At 51.3% G+C, this 13,909-nt stretch overlaps 3 protein-coding genes across 11 annotated transcripts in view; 2 read left to right on the top strand and 1 right to left on the bottom strand.

Annotated features, from left to right (window-relative positions):
- On the top strand, positions 1 to 12,315 carry LOC144037336 (venom phosphodiesterase CdcPDE). Of its 8 annotated transcripts, none has more exons than XM_077548746.1 (26): positions 1 to 174; positions 1,086 to 1,366; positions 2,903 to 2,990; positions 3,794 to 3,928; positions 4,001 to 4,126; positions 4,188 to 4,248; positions 4,572 to 4,669; positions 5,391 to 5,470; positions 5,538 to 5,657; positions 5,723 to 5,832; positions 5,901 to 5,966; positions 6,036 to 6,130; positions 6,441 to 6,549; positions 6,612 to 6,734; positions 7,436 to 7,467; positions 7,612 to 7,665; positions 7,733 to 7,802; positions 7,876 to 7,958; positions 8,034 to 8,206; positions 8,438 to 8,492; positions 8,587 to 8,741; positions 9,073 to 9,199; positions 9,258 to 9,335; positions 9,703 to 9,835; positions 11,620 to 11,776; positions 11,980 to 12,315. In XM_077548746.1, the coding sequence occupies exons 2-26, from the start codon at positions 1,328 to 1,330 to the stop codon at positions 12,148 to 12,150; spliced, it is 2,538 nt and encodes an 845-aa protein (XP_077404872.1). In that variant the 5' UTR covers positions 1 to 174; positions 1,086 to 1,327; the 3' UTR covers positions 12,151 to 12,315. The 8 variants fall into 8 exon arrangements, 7 of the variants coding, with proteins under 7 accessions (XP_077404872.1, XP_077404873.1, XP_077404867.1 ...); XM_077548741.1 differs by having other exon boundaries at positions 14 to 174; positions 6,036 to 6,108; positions 7,538 to 7,665; positions 7,876 to 7,963; XM_077548743.1 differs by having other exon boundaries at positions 14 to 174; positions 1,091 to 1,366; positions 6,036 to 6,108; positions 7,538 to 7,665; positions 7,876 to 7,963.
- LOC144037338 (autotaxin-like) overlaps positions 12,254 to 13,909 on the bottom strand; it is a 10,497-nt gene continuing 8,841 nt past the window's right edge. The window contains exons 26-28 of the mRNA XM_077548748.1: positions 13,783 to 13,835; positions 12,431 to 13,331; positions 12,254 to 12,362 (exon numbers count right to left, since the gene is read on the bottom strand). The gene's annotated coding sequence lies outside the window, so the exon portion shown is untranslated. The remainder of the gene's footprint in view (positions 12,363 to 12,430; positions 13,332 to 13,782; positions 13,836 to 13,909) is intronic.
- LOC144037341 (uncharacterized) overlaps positions 13,330 to 13,909 on the top strand; it is a 12,267-nt gene continuing 11,687 nt past the window's right edge. For both annotated transcript variants that reach the window (XM_077548754.1, XM_077548753.1), the window contains exon 1: positions 13,330 to 13,894. In XM_077548754.1, coding sequence (XP_077404880.1) covers positions 13,790 to 13,894 — 105 coding nt within the window. In that variant the 5' untranslated portion in view covers positions 13,330 to 13,789. The remainder of the gene's footprint in view (positions 13,895 to 13,909) is intronic.

Below are 13,909 nucleotides of genomic sequence, written 5' to 3' on the forward strand. Positions count from 1 at the left end.
CTGTTCATGTGGTACACAATTTGGACACTTGAGGGCGGTGTGGTTCCGCGCCTTCTGATACGTTGTGTGAAGTCGTAACCACGTTGGAGAATAGAAGAAAAAAAGTCACGACCAAGTTATGCCAATAAAATGTGGTTTTGTTTTGTTTTTGCGGTGTAGGAAGAGCATATGCCGGTGAGTGACGTCAACATGCTTCTCTGTATTCATTCCTGAAGCCTTTTTGTGTGAATAGCCGTTCTTCTGAGTGATAAAAGTGCCGCGAGTAGCGCGCTAATTAGCATTAGCGAGTCAATGGCGCTTTCCATTGTGCGTTAGCCTTGAGCTAGCTACATTCGGGAAACAAGCTCAGCAAAGTGCGTTTGCATTTAAGTGTGCACTGTGTGTAATTCTTCTTCGTTTTCAGTACTTAAATTTACAGCTAACCTCAATTGGAGCGCTTGATACTGTAACAATAGTATTGTTAAGTTTGTCTTCATGTTGTTCGGGGGACCGATTAGAGCGAGGGAACAGGAAGTGACATAGATCGAGCATGTGCTATAATCCAACAATTCAAAACTTAATAAATGTAAAATAATAATAAAAAAAAAAAAAGAAAGAGAAGAAGACATGTTAATGTCTGGACTTTTTACTTTTTCTCCCCCTCCATCAAAGTTGTTTTATAAATCAAATATTGATAGATTGATAACTAACATCATCCCCACTAAATTGACCCCCCCCCCCCCCCCCAAAAAAAAAAAAAACCCTGTGATGGTGATTAAAGAGTCGAGAATGAGTCAATGTTGCATTCGGAACCTCCGGACTTTTCAAGTAGTCGTCAATCATCATCAGTCCGTTTGTCTCCGTGAGCTTCGATTGACTGGCGACCAATCCTGAGTGTGGCTGGAATCTCAGCTGGTGGGGGCCTCATGAGGATTGGTCTTGTTTATCTTGTCTCATCTTTTGATTGCACTTGACGTCCTCGCGCTCTTCAATTGTTTTTTATTATTGCTGATAGGCTTGTTGATGACATCTTTGTTGGCTGCATTCGTGTGTGTGTGTGTGTGTGTGTGTGCGTGCGCGTGTGTGTGCGCTCGGTCGGCATCAAGCTCAGGCTGGCACATCACACGAGCCGGTCACTTTATTAGGGCGAGCAGGTTCCCTGAGCAGGAAGTGACATCACGGCTACGTTATCAAGTGGCAGCTTATCTGCAACTTCTGCTAATCAGTGACTGAGGTCACGCCTGCGCAGTCCAGAGGTCGCCGGCCCGCCCGCCCGCTGCCGGTCGCCATCCTTGCTCGCCGTCTCGTCAGCGATTGCATCGTTTCCCTGCCGCTCATCATCGCTGCCATGAAGGCACCACAGAAGAAGAAGAAGCAGATCGTCCTGGTGAGTTGCTCGTTTTCTACCCGTGAGAAAACTCGACACGCCGTTGCCACGGTGACGCGCCGTCAACTTGGATCAGCATCGACAGGAATTTTTCTACCGCCACGTGCCTACGATGCAGGTTGGCGTGGGTTCGCTTCCCCGCCTGGGAGACCGTGTCGGTGTGTGCGTGTTTGTGTGCGTGAGCGCCAAAACAAAACAAAACAGGAATTGCTTTTTCCTACTTAAGCCAATGGACAAAAAAGAATCCAAGGCATCCCACATCAGGCCGCGCCATCAATTCTCTGAGGGAAGGCCTTTGCAAACGCGGGCGCTCAAAAGATCAGCAGTGGCTAGAAAAAGTCTGCACACCCGTGTGGAAATGTCAGATTTTTGTAATGGAGACAAAGATGACTCGCTTCAGAAGTCTTCGACGTGACCTTTGACCTACACAACGCAATTGAAAACAAATGGAACGTGGTCATGTGACACAAAGCAAAATAAACGTGAGTGGAATGCAGCTCAATGTAATGGAGTAAAAGTACTCTGAAACCAAAATACTTGAGTACAAGTGGCATGATAGCGATTTTGACAAGTGATGGAAAAGTAACTTGTGGGAATGTAATGGAGTAAATGTAGCCAGTGACTTCCAACTTGTGCCCTCTCTCAGGGGGCGTGGCCCTGCTCAAGGTCGGCCAATCGCATTCAAACGCCTGTTGCTTGGGAGTCAACGCACCTGCCACCGTTTAACGGGCCTCTCATTAACCGCAAATAAGGTTCAGCTGTTCTAGGAGGCTTTTTCCAAGCAAAAAAAGGTTTGCTGCTGTCCACTTGAAGAGAAAGTTGTTCCGATGACGCCGCAGCTTGTAAGTATGGCACGGCGTCCGTGGGTGGGCTCCACTTTTTGGAAGCGATGTGCTTTTGAACAGGTTTGCGCACATGTCTGCGTTTGGGAGCTCGGTGCGACCTTGCAAAATGTCTCGAGAAGAAGATCTGCGGCGCAAAACCGCTCCAACTTGAAGCAACAAAAGATTGTCCTCTTCCTTTGATAACACCAGTTTATATTTATTGTATTTATTTTGGGGGGGCTTAGCAGGCTCGTGCGGGGCTTGGAAGGGTCCAATTGAGGAAGTCCTGGCCGCAGAGTCCAGTTGGAGGCGCGGCTCAACATGGGCTGGGCCTAAACATTTGACTCCGCCCACACGGCTTCAAAGCATTATTTATTTGTTTTTTGTGGCACTATTTTGTGGGTGGCTTGAACGATGCGCTGTCTTGTGAAGGCACGCTTCTGCTTCTACCACTTTTTCATAAAAAATGATAACATGACCGAAGCCCAAATATTAGCCTCAACCATCCAGGGAGCCTCTGCTGGGGACGTGTGGTACTGCATGCCTCGCACTCCTTTTTCTGTGGATGACATTTTTGAAGCCAATGGGTGAGAAACTCTCAACCAACGTGGGCAGCGTTTGCCCGATCGGTCGTCTTGTTTGTTTGTTTTTGACATGTGTTGTGATCATTGAATTTTGTGACGATTTCATGTTGGTTTGTCGTTTGTGTCAGGTGGTCGTCTTGTCCGTGTCTCTGCTGACGCTGATCTTGGGCCTCGGACTGGGACTGGGTCTGGAGCTGCGGGCGTGTCGTGACCTAGGTAGCGCGCACACACACACACACACACACACAGCGGCTTTCATGCTACGGGTGTTGTTGTCACGGTGACGCAGGACGACTGAATACACAAAAGCAGAAAGTCTTTCAAGTGTTTGAAGAGTTTTTCCCCGTTGGCAATCATTCACTCTCGCTTTTTTCATTTGGTTTTCCAGCTAAGTAAAAGGTCGTCTCCAAATCCAATTGGCGAAGACTTAACGAGTCGGGAAAGATTACAAGCATTTGCAATTCTTCCCTCACCACCAGATAAGGATCTTTATTTTGGGCGCTAAACGTTGAGTCATCAAATAAAAACCATCTTGGAGCACAACTTTTTTTTTTTTAACAACTTGATTGCTGCCACATGATTGCCATGTAGCTAATGAACGTCAGCTCAAACGTAGCAAAGGTTGAACAAATAATATCCAGGCAGCACATTTTTGGAGGCAACAAACTCGATATGCTTCATGTGAGGATTATTTTTGTGCCCGTTGAGTGACGCGAAAGTGAGACAATGAAGACGTAGCGATGGCTGGCTGCTAACTAGCCCTAGCTTTATTGTAGCGTAGTGTATTTTGTTAGCATTTAGCGAAAGATTTTCCTCCCGCTCCCAATCGAAAGCAGCTAGCGGTGACGCTCCCGTTAGCTAGCGCTACGTTAGCTTTCTGCAGATGTGCAGTTGTGTCATCCAAAATGGAATCGTCTCACCAATGATGTCATGAAGAAAAATGTCCTTCCCGCAAATATGGGCATGCCGCCGCCGATGTTTGACTTTGCTTCAAGTCCTGCGACGTTTTGGCCCCCTAGAGGCGCCGCAGACGTCATGCAGGAATCGCTGCTATCAGCCGTACGACGGCGACGTCCCCGGCTGCAGATGCGACGCCGCCTGCCAGGACAGCGCCACCTGTTGCCATGACTACCACGACCTGTGCAAAGCCCCCGGTAAGAGACGAGCGGAGCCCCTTCCGTGAGCGGGAGCGACTGACGTGCGTGCGTGCGTGCGTGTGCGCGCAGGCGAACTGTGGGAGTGCACTCGTCTGCGCTGCGGCGAGACCAGGCTGCCCACCAGCAGGTGTCACTGTTCCGACGACTGCGCTGCAAATGTTGACTGCTGCAGCAACTACCGGCACGTCTGCCAGGGTGAGACGCCGCCAAAGCCTGCCGGGACGGCGCTCCAACATGTGACTTGTGTGTGTTGCAGGACAAAGCGAGTGGGTGGAGGACGAGTGCGACGACCTGTCACACGCCATTTGTCCACCAGGGTACCACACACACACACACACACACACACGCTTGTCTTTGTGTCATCGTGGGGCCATCTCAGTGACATGATGCATTTCCTAGCCCCTCCCCCTAACCAACCATCAAAGTTGATTGCCTACCCCCATTCCTTCCCCTAACCTCAACCGTAACCCAATTCAAACCTAAACTGGCCCCACAATTAAAAGTTGGTCCCCACAATGGTAGTTAAACCTGGGAAAACACGCGTGCGCGTGTATGGGCCCCGCAATGTAGCAAAGACCAGGGCGCACGCACACACATTCTCAGGCAGGATGCGTTTGTGACCGCGTTGTGTTGGTGCTAGCTTCCGCCGCCAGCCGCTGCTTCTGGTGTCTCTGGACGGCCTGCGAGCCGACTACCTGCAGCTGTGGAGCGCGCTCGTCCCCGTCCTCAGCAAACTGCGTGAGTGATGCAAACACTTTCTCATGGCCAACATAAGCCATCGGCGGTTTTTGTCCTGTCGGAGGGGTGTTGCAAGTGGATCTGTTTGGACAATCCAGTCCCTAACGGGTCAGGAAGACCACCTTGAAAAATGCTCACCTGTGTGGAAAGACGATGACGACTGCAGTCTTGACTTTGTGCTGGTGCAAAATCTGACCAATAACGTGCATGAAACCGCCAAAAGTCCCAGTTGACGCCATTTTCCAGTCCAGCAAATTGGTTTAGTTTTGCCTTTTTTGACGTCGTCGCGAGCCTCCAACAGTCCCACCTCAAGTCCGGTTCCGAACGACTCGGGCAGACGTCGGATGTGATGGCCAACGTGCGTGTCGCGTTTCAGTCTTGGCTGACGGATGAAAATGTTGGACGTTGACGTTCCTTTTCCTTTGGTGTGACTTTTGAAATCTTGAAGGAAAGTCAAAACAAATCCGCAATGCAACACTTTTGTTTGAGGTGCGTCTTGAACCTCCAACCTGAAGAGTAGATTGAGTTCCAGCTGCCATTTGGAAACGATGGAGGCCAAAATCTCCAAGAAGAACTTTCTTGTTTGGCAGGGGGGGGGGCGCTAGTAGGACCGAATGTCCACCATCTTGGCACCAGTCTTCCAAAAACGTTGGCATGCCAGCGAGGTGGCGTTTTGCCGTCACGCATGTTGAAGAGCATCAGATGCCTTTTTTCTTTTCAGGCAAATGTGGAACGTCAACGCCATACATGCAGTCGGCTTTTCCCAGCAAGACCTTCCCCAACCACTACAGCATCGTCACGGTAACACACAAAACACGCTTGCACGCACATGGGCAAGGTTACAGTAAGCTCCGCCCCCACCCGCCAGGGCTTGTACCCCGAGTCCAACGGTTTGATTGACAACGTGATGTACGATCCGGTGATGGACGCCATTTTCACGCTGTCGGGTCCGGAGAAGGAGAACCCGGCCTGGTACCTGGGACAGCCGGTGAGTGGACCCGATGGGTGGCGGCTGACGGACCGAGCGCGATAGCAGCTGCATTTGCTCTGCAGATTTGGCACACGGCAAAGTACCAGGGGCTGAAGTCCGGAACCTTCTTCTGGCCCGGATCGGACGTGAAACTAAATGGCAGCTTCCCGGACATCTACCGGCCGTACGACGGGTACGAGAGTCTTAAGGACGGACGGACGGACGGACGGCGAGCTCACCCTGTGCGTTTGGTTCCTGCAGGAAGGTCCCGTTTGAGGAGCGAGTGCTGACGGTGTTGAAGTGGCTCCAGCTGCCAGACCAGCAAAGGTGAGTCCACTCCAAGTAAGTCCCAAAACCTGCCGGCCGCTTTGTCATGCGCCGTCCCTTCTCCTCCAGGCCGGACTTCTACACACTCTACCTGGAAGAACCTGACAAATCGGGACACCGCTTCGGTCCCGTCAGCGGGGGGGTACGTCCAAATCAAGCGCCTGGTGTGTGGCGGGTCACTACAGTCTGTGCGGATTGTCACGATTATCAAGTGCAAAGGCAAGCGGACTCTTGTAGTTGCTGGAAGACGTTTTGGTTCCAAAAGCTTCTTCAGTTGGAAATTTGAGCCGCGGAGTCCCAAGCGGCCGTCGGCTCGTCTGTTTGGCCGCAAGAAGAGCAAACTTTGTCAACATTTGCAAGCGGAGAAGCCTTTTGGATTCTTGCTGAAGGCTTTTCAACAAACCAAAGCAGTCTGCTTGCCAATCGAAGAACTTCTCCACTTGACTTGAACCGTCACATGTGACTCTTGTGCAGGTGGCGCAGTCCATAAAAGGCGTGGACAAGATGATGGGTCAGCTGATGAACGGACTCAAGCAGATGGGACTTCACCGATGCGTCAACGTCATGGTGGTCGCCGATCACGGTAAGCGCCGCAACCGTCGACCGCGGCCAGGCAGGAAGTAGCTTTGCCGCGTGTGCCGACAGGCATGGAGGAGACCAGCTGCGACAGGAAGGAAAACCTGCAGGAGTTTCTGGGGGACACCAGCGACTACGTGGTGACCGAGGGACCCTTCGGACGCATCCGGAACACCAACAGGGACGCGCACTGTGAGTGTGGGAAACTTGGAACGATTCCGTTGCGGCCTCACAAATTCTCGCTCTGACGGCCACAATCTCACTCAACCTAACCAGTAGCAGGAACAGGAACCGGAAGCGAAGCAGTAACTCCAACTCGTGGGTGGGGGGGCCGCAGTCCTGCAGGTTTTCCTGATTCACAGCATCGGCTCGTCAGCGAGCTCCATCGTTACAAACGGAGACAACCTGCAGGACGCCGTCCCTCCGCGACCCCGATTGGGGAAGCCCGCTCCAACTCGTCCCGCACGCCTGAAGCCCCGTGTTGCCATTGGTTGACCCTTTTTAAGCAGCAAATCGACTGCAACGGGTTACCAATTGTACTTTTGCCAAAAAGGGAAAACCATTCTATTTGATCCTAATGGTCAATGAAGTGCACTAATATTGGGCTTTAAATGTTGTCCAAAGTGCTTTAGCAGGCCTCGGGTTCCCTTTCAAAAAAAAACAAAAAACACATCGGAGTGTACCAAAAGTCTATGCAAACTACTTTTCACTCTAAAATATCTTCCTGGAAGCTCCACACATTTGTGCACAGCCCGACTAGACTGTGACAGGAACAGTAACGGGAACAGAACCAGGCAGTAACACGAGCTCTAATGAGTGACCGTAGCAGGAACACAACCAAAAAGACCAACTCTAAAAAGTAGCAGGATCAGTAACTTGTGTGTGTGTTTCAGCGGATGCCGCCGGACTTGTGGCCAACATGACGGTAAGCCTGCACGTGTTCTGCATCCGATATGATGATGAGCGTGCCATGTTGTGGTCGGTCGGCATTTCAGTGCCAACGCGCCGCGCAGAAGCTGCGGCCGTACCTGAAGTGGCACCTGCCCAAACGCCTTCACTTTGCCAACAGCCGGCGCATCGAAGACGTCAACGTGCTGGTGGAGCCCAAATGGCTGCTGGAGAGGTAAGCGGCAGGACCAGCCTTCCTCCCCCGCGCCTGTTCCTGCAGCGCCGCTCCGCTTTGCTTTCAGGCTTCCGGGCTCGCTGCGCTTCTGCTCCGGCGGCCAGCACGGCTACGACAACGACGTGGCCAGCATGCACGTGAGGCCCCCCCCCGCTAAGCTGGCACGCTAGGATCACATGCTAACATTGTGGCTTTGCTGCGTCCCGCAAGGCCATGTTTGTCGCTCACGGGCCAAAGTTTGCCTCCCGCACCCAAGTGGAACCCTTCGCCAACATCGAACTCTACAACCTCATGTGCGGTCAGTCTGCGCAACCGCCGCCTTTTGTAGCCTTTTGACGGTGTGAACCTTTTGACCCTTGTGACCGCAGACGTGCTGCAGATCTCGCCGGCCGCCAACAACGGGACGCACGGCAGTCTGAACCACATACTGCGACAGCCCTTCCACTCGCCGTTGCGCCCGCAGGAGCAGAGCGCGCCTGCCGAGTGCCGCCTCAGCAGTCTGCAGCCGCAAGACCTGCTTGGCTGTTCCTGTCCTGGCTTGGTGCGTGCACTCTTGTTGCCGTTTTCTGCAACGGCTTCTGATTCTGGAACGGTCACAGGAGTGATTCCATCCCTTTTCTGGTTACTGTCATGAGTGGTCTTGTTACAGTTGCCATGAGTGACCGCAACAAGAATGGGACAGAAACGGTCACACTGGGAAACGTTGACAGTTCCTGAGACTGCTCGTGTTTGTGTGATGTTTAATGTAACCATTGTTTGTTGTCCTCCTCAGAACGAAGACGGCGTCACGGCCGCCAACCGCCGCCTCAACATGACGTCTGCCGAAGGTGAGCCCATCTGGCGCGCGTGTGTCCTTCAGCGCCGGTCTGCGGCCTTCTGCCTTTCTCCCAATGAGCCTCGGTCCCGCTCTGGTTCCCGCAGAGGCGGCCTCGCAGCAGAATCACCTGACGTTGGGCCGTCCTCGGTGGCTGCGGCACGATGAGCGCTACTGCGTCCTCCACCAGCAGGCTTTTGTCAGCGCCTACAGCCTGGACCTGAAGATGGCGCTGTGGAGCTCCTTCAGCATGGACGCGCCGGTACGACTGCCAGCCGCGCAAGTGTCTTGATTAGTACCCGCAACAAAGCGCACACGCCCAAATGTACCGGAGCGCATGGCTGCCACGCGCCGACGGGAAAAAGTTGCATTTGGCATCCAAACGTGATCGATTTCAAACCTTTGATGCGTGAAACGTCCCACATTCGCGGGATCCTGATTTTGGCGTTGCAGCATCGTGCTTCCGTAGAAACAAAGTACAAATCATTGCTGTCTATGGAATCTCAGCAACTTGGCACACGCAAATAACAAATCCTTTTTCCAAATATGGGAAGTAGCGCTTGCAGTGGGATTGTTTTTCTTTGTTTTGGTAGACGAACGCTGAGCCGCTGCCGCCGGCGCCGTCCGACTGCCTGCGGGCTGACGTCAGAATTCTCCCGTCCGACAGCCGTCGTTGTGACAACTACGGCGCCTTCCGCCGCGCCTTCCTGTACCCGCCCGGTAGGCGTCGGCCGGATGCTACGCCGTGACCTCCCGTGACCTTGTTGTCGTGTTGCAGGTCTGACCCCGGTGGAGGCGGAGCGGCACGACGCCCTGCTGAGCAGCCACGTGGTGCCCATGTACCCCCAATTTCACAGTACGCAACTCTGCCCCAGCCGCTTCACTGCCGCCCGTAACTGTAACGGGTGCTTGGGTTGGAAACGTCCCCGGTGCTCTTTGAAAATACAGCAATTCTTATCACCCTATGACGCTGGCTAATGCTAATGCTAACGCCGGAGTTAGGAACGAGCCGGCCTACGGTATGAATTCAACAGAGCGGCTCTGAAATGACATCGGCACATTTTGCTCTTTTTGCTGTGCAAACCTTCACCGCCACGTTGCCTAGTGACGCCACTTTCACGATTGTCTCCATAAGCTGCAGCAATATCAGTGGTTTTGTGCGGAGGATCAAGACTAAAGAGCCTTTCCGCTCTAATATTTGCATCATGTTGTGACCGGTTCAGGAATCTGGGCCTACTTCCACGGCACGCTGCTCAAAAAGTACGCGGCCGCCTACAACGGCGTCAACGTGCTGACGGGCCCCGCTTTCGACTACGACCACGACGGACGCCACGACCAACCCGAGCTCATCAGGCGGTAAGATCAGCGGGAATCATTTTGAAAACAAACCAGCATTTCCACATGTACGATATCCCAAATAATTGTCATTCAAATTGTTTTCAGAGTTTCATCATATCTATTTGTATTTGAAGTAGCACCGGAATGAGAAATGTTCAAATGTGGCAGCGTCGGGTTTGAAAAAACTACGTTTAGAAGTGATAAAAGTTGCCGCACTTGAAATTGAAATGCTGGTCAAGCGGACCGGAGCAAAGTTGAAGCCACGGTAGGCTAAAGCGGTGCTCCCGCAACCAACCGCCGACGGGTACCGGCCCGTGGGCCAAAATTAGGAGAGGAGCGCACTTCCAGAATCCACATGTGGATATATTTGTTTGACTCCGCCCACACGGATTTGACAAAATGCTTTGAACGTTGCTTTGTTTTTAAACCCAATTTGTGGAAGTAATGATGCACCATCTTGTGACGTTACGCAAATTGTTTGAAGACTTTTATGGAGCGCGGACATTTCAAACACGCAATCTCAACTGATCGTTTGATGGAAGAGGTCGAAGCGGCCATTTTGACATCCGTTCTTCAGGTCAGAGTAGCGCGCTCAGCGTGTTCAAGGGCCTAAAAAAAAATCCAAGTTGGTTCTTTTTCTTGGCAATTGTGTTCAAACGGTGTGGTCAAAAGATCCTCTACGTAGAAAGTGAGTGGGTTGGTTGCGGTGCTAGTTGAGGTTTTGAGCATTTGAGTCTCCGGCAGCTTGTCATTGTTCACTAATATTTCAACAAAAAGCGTGCATGATGTCATAAGATGGCACGAAAGCCACGAATGCAATAGTTTGAACGAAAAAGAAAAAGGTCGGAAAATCCACGTGAGGGGGGTCAAAGGTTGAGCCGAGCCAAAAACTGCACTCGGGCCGGCCGCGCACATAAAAGAAGCAAAAAGTTGCTGTGCTTAGCCGAGGCACGAAGGCATTTTATTTTCTCTGTTACGATGACATGCCAACATGCTAATGATGTCGCTAGCGTAGCGCAGTTGCTAAAGTTAGCGAAATGAGTCCAACAAAAAAAAAAACAGATATTTGGAAAGTAACGGGGGGAGGGTGGAATGATGACGCAAGAGCCCGTGACCGAGAAGAAAAGCAGAGCGAGGTGCCGCTCTTGATTTTCAGCGTCTGCGTGAGTCCGTTCATCGTGGACTCGCCGTTTGTTCTGCGGCGCCGTGTTAAGTCGGCGCATCTAAAGAAGGACGACGCTAAATAATAGACTTGCATAAACGTGGCGTCACTCATTTGTTGCTCGTCGAGGTCACCATCAATCAAAAGTGCTCAGGGGGTTTGCTGTCGTGGCCTTTTTATTAATCCGCCCCAAAGCCACTCGAACCTTGTGGACTTGAAGCGGGAAAAAGCTTGGGGACCACCAAGCACACTTTCAACATCTCATTCAGGGATTCTTTTGCGTACCACTAACAGCTCGTCGTACCCGTGACGCTCTGCGAGGATGTACAACGAATCCATTGAACCAGGATCAACAATTTATCAAAACAAAAAATGATTTCCGTTTGACTTTTTAGCTGGAATGTATCATGAGGCTGATCCAAAATGTATCCCAAGTACTAAAGTCAACTTTTTTCCCATTCATTATATTTTATTATTAATTGCTTGAATGTAATTTCAATCTATGAAATTGTGAATTTGCAATTTAATAATTGAAGAAAAAAAAGCAGCAGGCCTCTCGTCACTGGTGGTGGGCGCGCACAGAACCGGGCTTCAGGTGAGCGCTGGCCACGCCCTCTGACGACTTGGCGCTTTCATCCAGGTGGGCGGGCCCGAGCAACGTGTCGGTGCCCACCCATTACTTTGCCGTGCTGACCAGTTGCCGCAACGCCAGCCGAGCGTTGGCAGAATGTGACGGGCCGTTGCACGCCGTGGCTTTCCTGCTGCCTCACAGACCCGACAACTCTGAGAACTGCAAGGTAGCGAGCGCCGTCACTTCCTGCCAGAGAAGCAAAATGATGCTGTGGTTTGCTAGCATGTTGGCTTGATTAGCAGCAGTCGCTAGCCTCTTTTAACATTCCAAGCTAGCAACATTAGCACGAGGATCAAAGTCAGGCTGCTCGGCCACTTGAGCACACCAAGCTCGGTGCTGGTCCGCTTTTCAACCGCTTTGCTTCAACAGAGCGCCGAAGATGAAGCTTCTTGGGTGGAAGATCACATTTGGTTCCACCAAGCGCGAGTGCGTGATGTGGAGTGGATCACAGGACTGGACTTCTACCAGGACAGTCAGCGACCACTCCATGAGCTGCTGCAGCTCAAGACCCGCCCCACAGCTGCCAATCAAAAGCCATGAAGAAAAAAAATATAGTACTGAAGAAGAAAAAAATATATAGTACTGAAGAAGAAAAAAAAATATAGTACTGAAGAAAAAAAAAAAAGTACTGAAAAAGAAAATCTTGATTTTTGTAATTTATTTCTATGTTGGTGTTCAAGTCATTCAATAAAAAGATGCAAAAGATTTCAAGTCTTGGTGGTTTATTCAACATCAAAGACCAAAACGACAACCTGCAATGAGAAGAGAAACATTAGCATCAAAACATTTGGCTAATTGCATTTCTTGGCACAAAACTCACATCTACTGCCAGGAAGGAAGCCCAAAAGCCGGAACTCTCAAGTTGGCTTGGAATCTTCTCGGGCTCGGCTGCCTCTGGACTGGGGGCAGTTCAGCGTCATAACTTGGCGACATCAGCTTCTGTGGGAGGTTGGCTTCATACCTCGGCGGCGCCTCTAGTGGTGGCTCATACATCTGCAGCCGTTTTGGGTGGTCGTGCCTTGGCAGAGCTTGCGGCACTTTTGGGTATTTTGATGGCATTAGAACCTGGGCTGGTTTTTCATACCTATCCATTGCCTGCGACGGTTTGGACTCGTACCACTGTGATGTCAGAAGCTCTGCACGATTGGCGTCAGGCATCGCTAGCACCTGTGGTGGCTTTTTGTACCTCTGTCGCAGTTTAGGTTCATACCTTGGGAAAACGTGTGCTTTTTCATATCTTGGTCCCCTCAAGTCCTGCGGCAGCTTTTCATAGCTCTGCGACGCCTGTGCTGGTTTTAGGCTGTACCTTGAGCGAGCTTGTGGTTGCTTTTCATACCCCAGTGGGGTCAGAACCAGTGAAGGTTTTGCTTGATAACTTTGCAACTTTGGTTGGGGCCTCGGTGGCATCGCAGCAGCCACCATCTGGATCCCCCGACTGGAAACGATTGTACCTTCCTGCTGGTCTGGAGGGGTTTTGCCTTGATGGTGCTGCTCAGAGTCAAGCCTGTAAATGGGAGCGCTTCCCACTGGCCCCTGATCCACCCGCCTACCAGAGAAAGCCAAATGACTTCCGGTTCCAGCAGACATCCGGTTCTGCTGCAAGGCACTTCCGGGGTACTTGGGTCCAAGGACAGACAGCACTGAGGCTTGCTGGCCAGCAGGGTTCTGATGAGCCTTCAGGCTGCGCGGGAAACTCGGAGGAGCAAAGTAGGGCCCAAAAGCTCCAAGAAAAGAAGAAATGAAAAAAAAGTCAAGTTGAGGTCATCATCGCTCAACTCAGAACAATCGCGGTAACAGACAAGACACCGATAAGATGTGACGGGGGGCACCTTTTTTAAAAACTCATCTATTAGACTAGAATCACACAAAAAGGTCAACTTTGGGCAGACTTGTTTGGGATGGCCCAGTTTCTCCTGGTCCAAGGAGCCAGACTGGAGACTTGACTCTCCAGCGATTCAAGGCTGGAGACGGACATCAACTTGGGTCTCAAAAGGACTTGTTGTCGATCACATCAACTTTGACATTTGCCATGAAAATCGTCTTTTGTATTTGATCTGCCGCCTGAAAAGGCCTTTTGTGTACAAATGTTGAGACTAGAAACACTTGAAGCAATACAGCAAGTCTGTCTAAGGTTTTTGTCTTGTACCGCCTGCCAGAACCTCAACAACTCACCAAAGGCATGTCGTCCAAAGAGCAGCAGCGACAGCAGCCGGAGCACCACAACCCTGAGCACAGGAAGTACAAGAAGACCAGAGTGAAAATCGGGCCAGCAAACGAAAGCAAGGTAAGGAAGACCTTC

Source organism: Vanacampus margaritifer, chromosome 17, assembly GCF_051991255.1.
Source record: "Vanacampus margaritifer isolate UIUO_Vmar chromosome 17, RoL_Vmar_1.0, whole genome shotgun sequence".
Lineage (NCBI taxonomy): Eukaryota > Metazoa > Chordata > Actinopteri > Syngnathiformes > Syngnathidae > Vanacampus > Vanacampus margaritifer.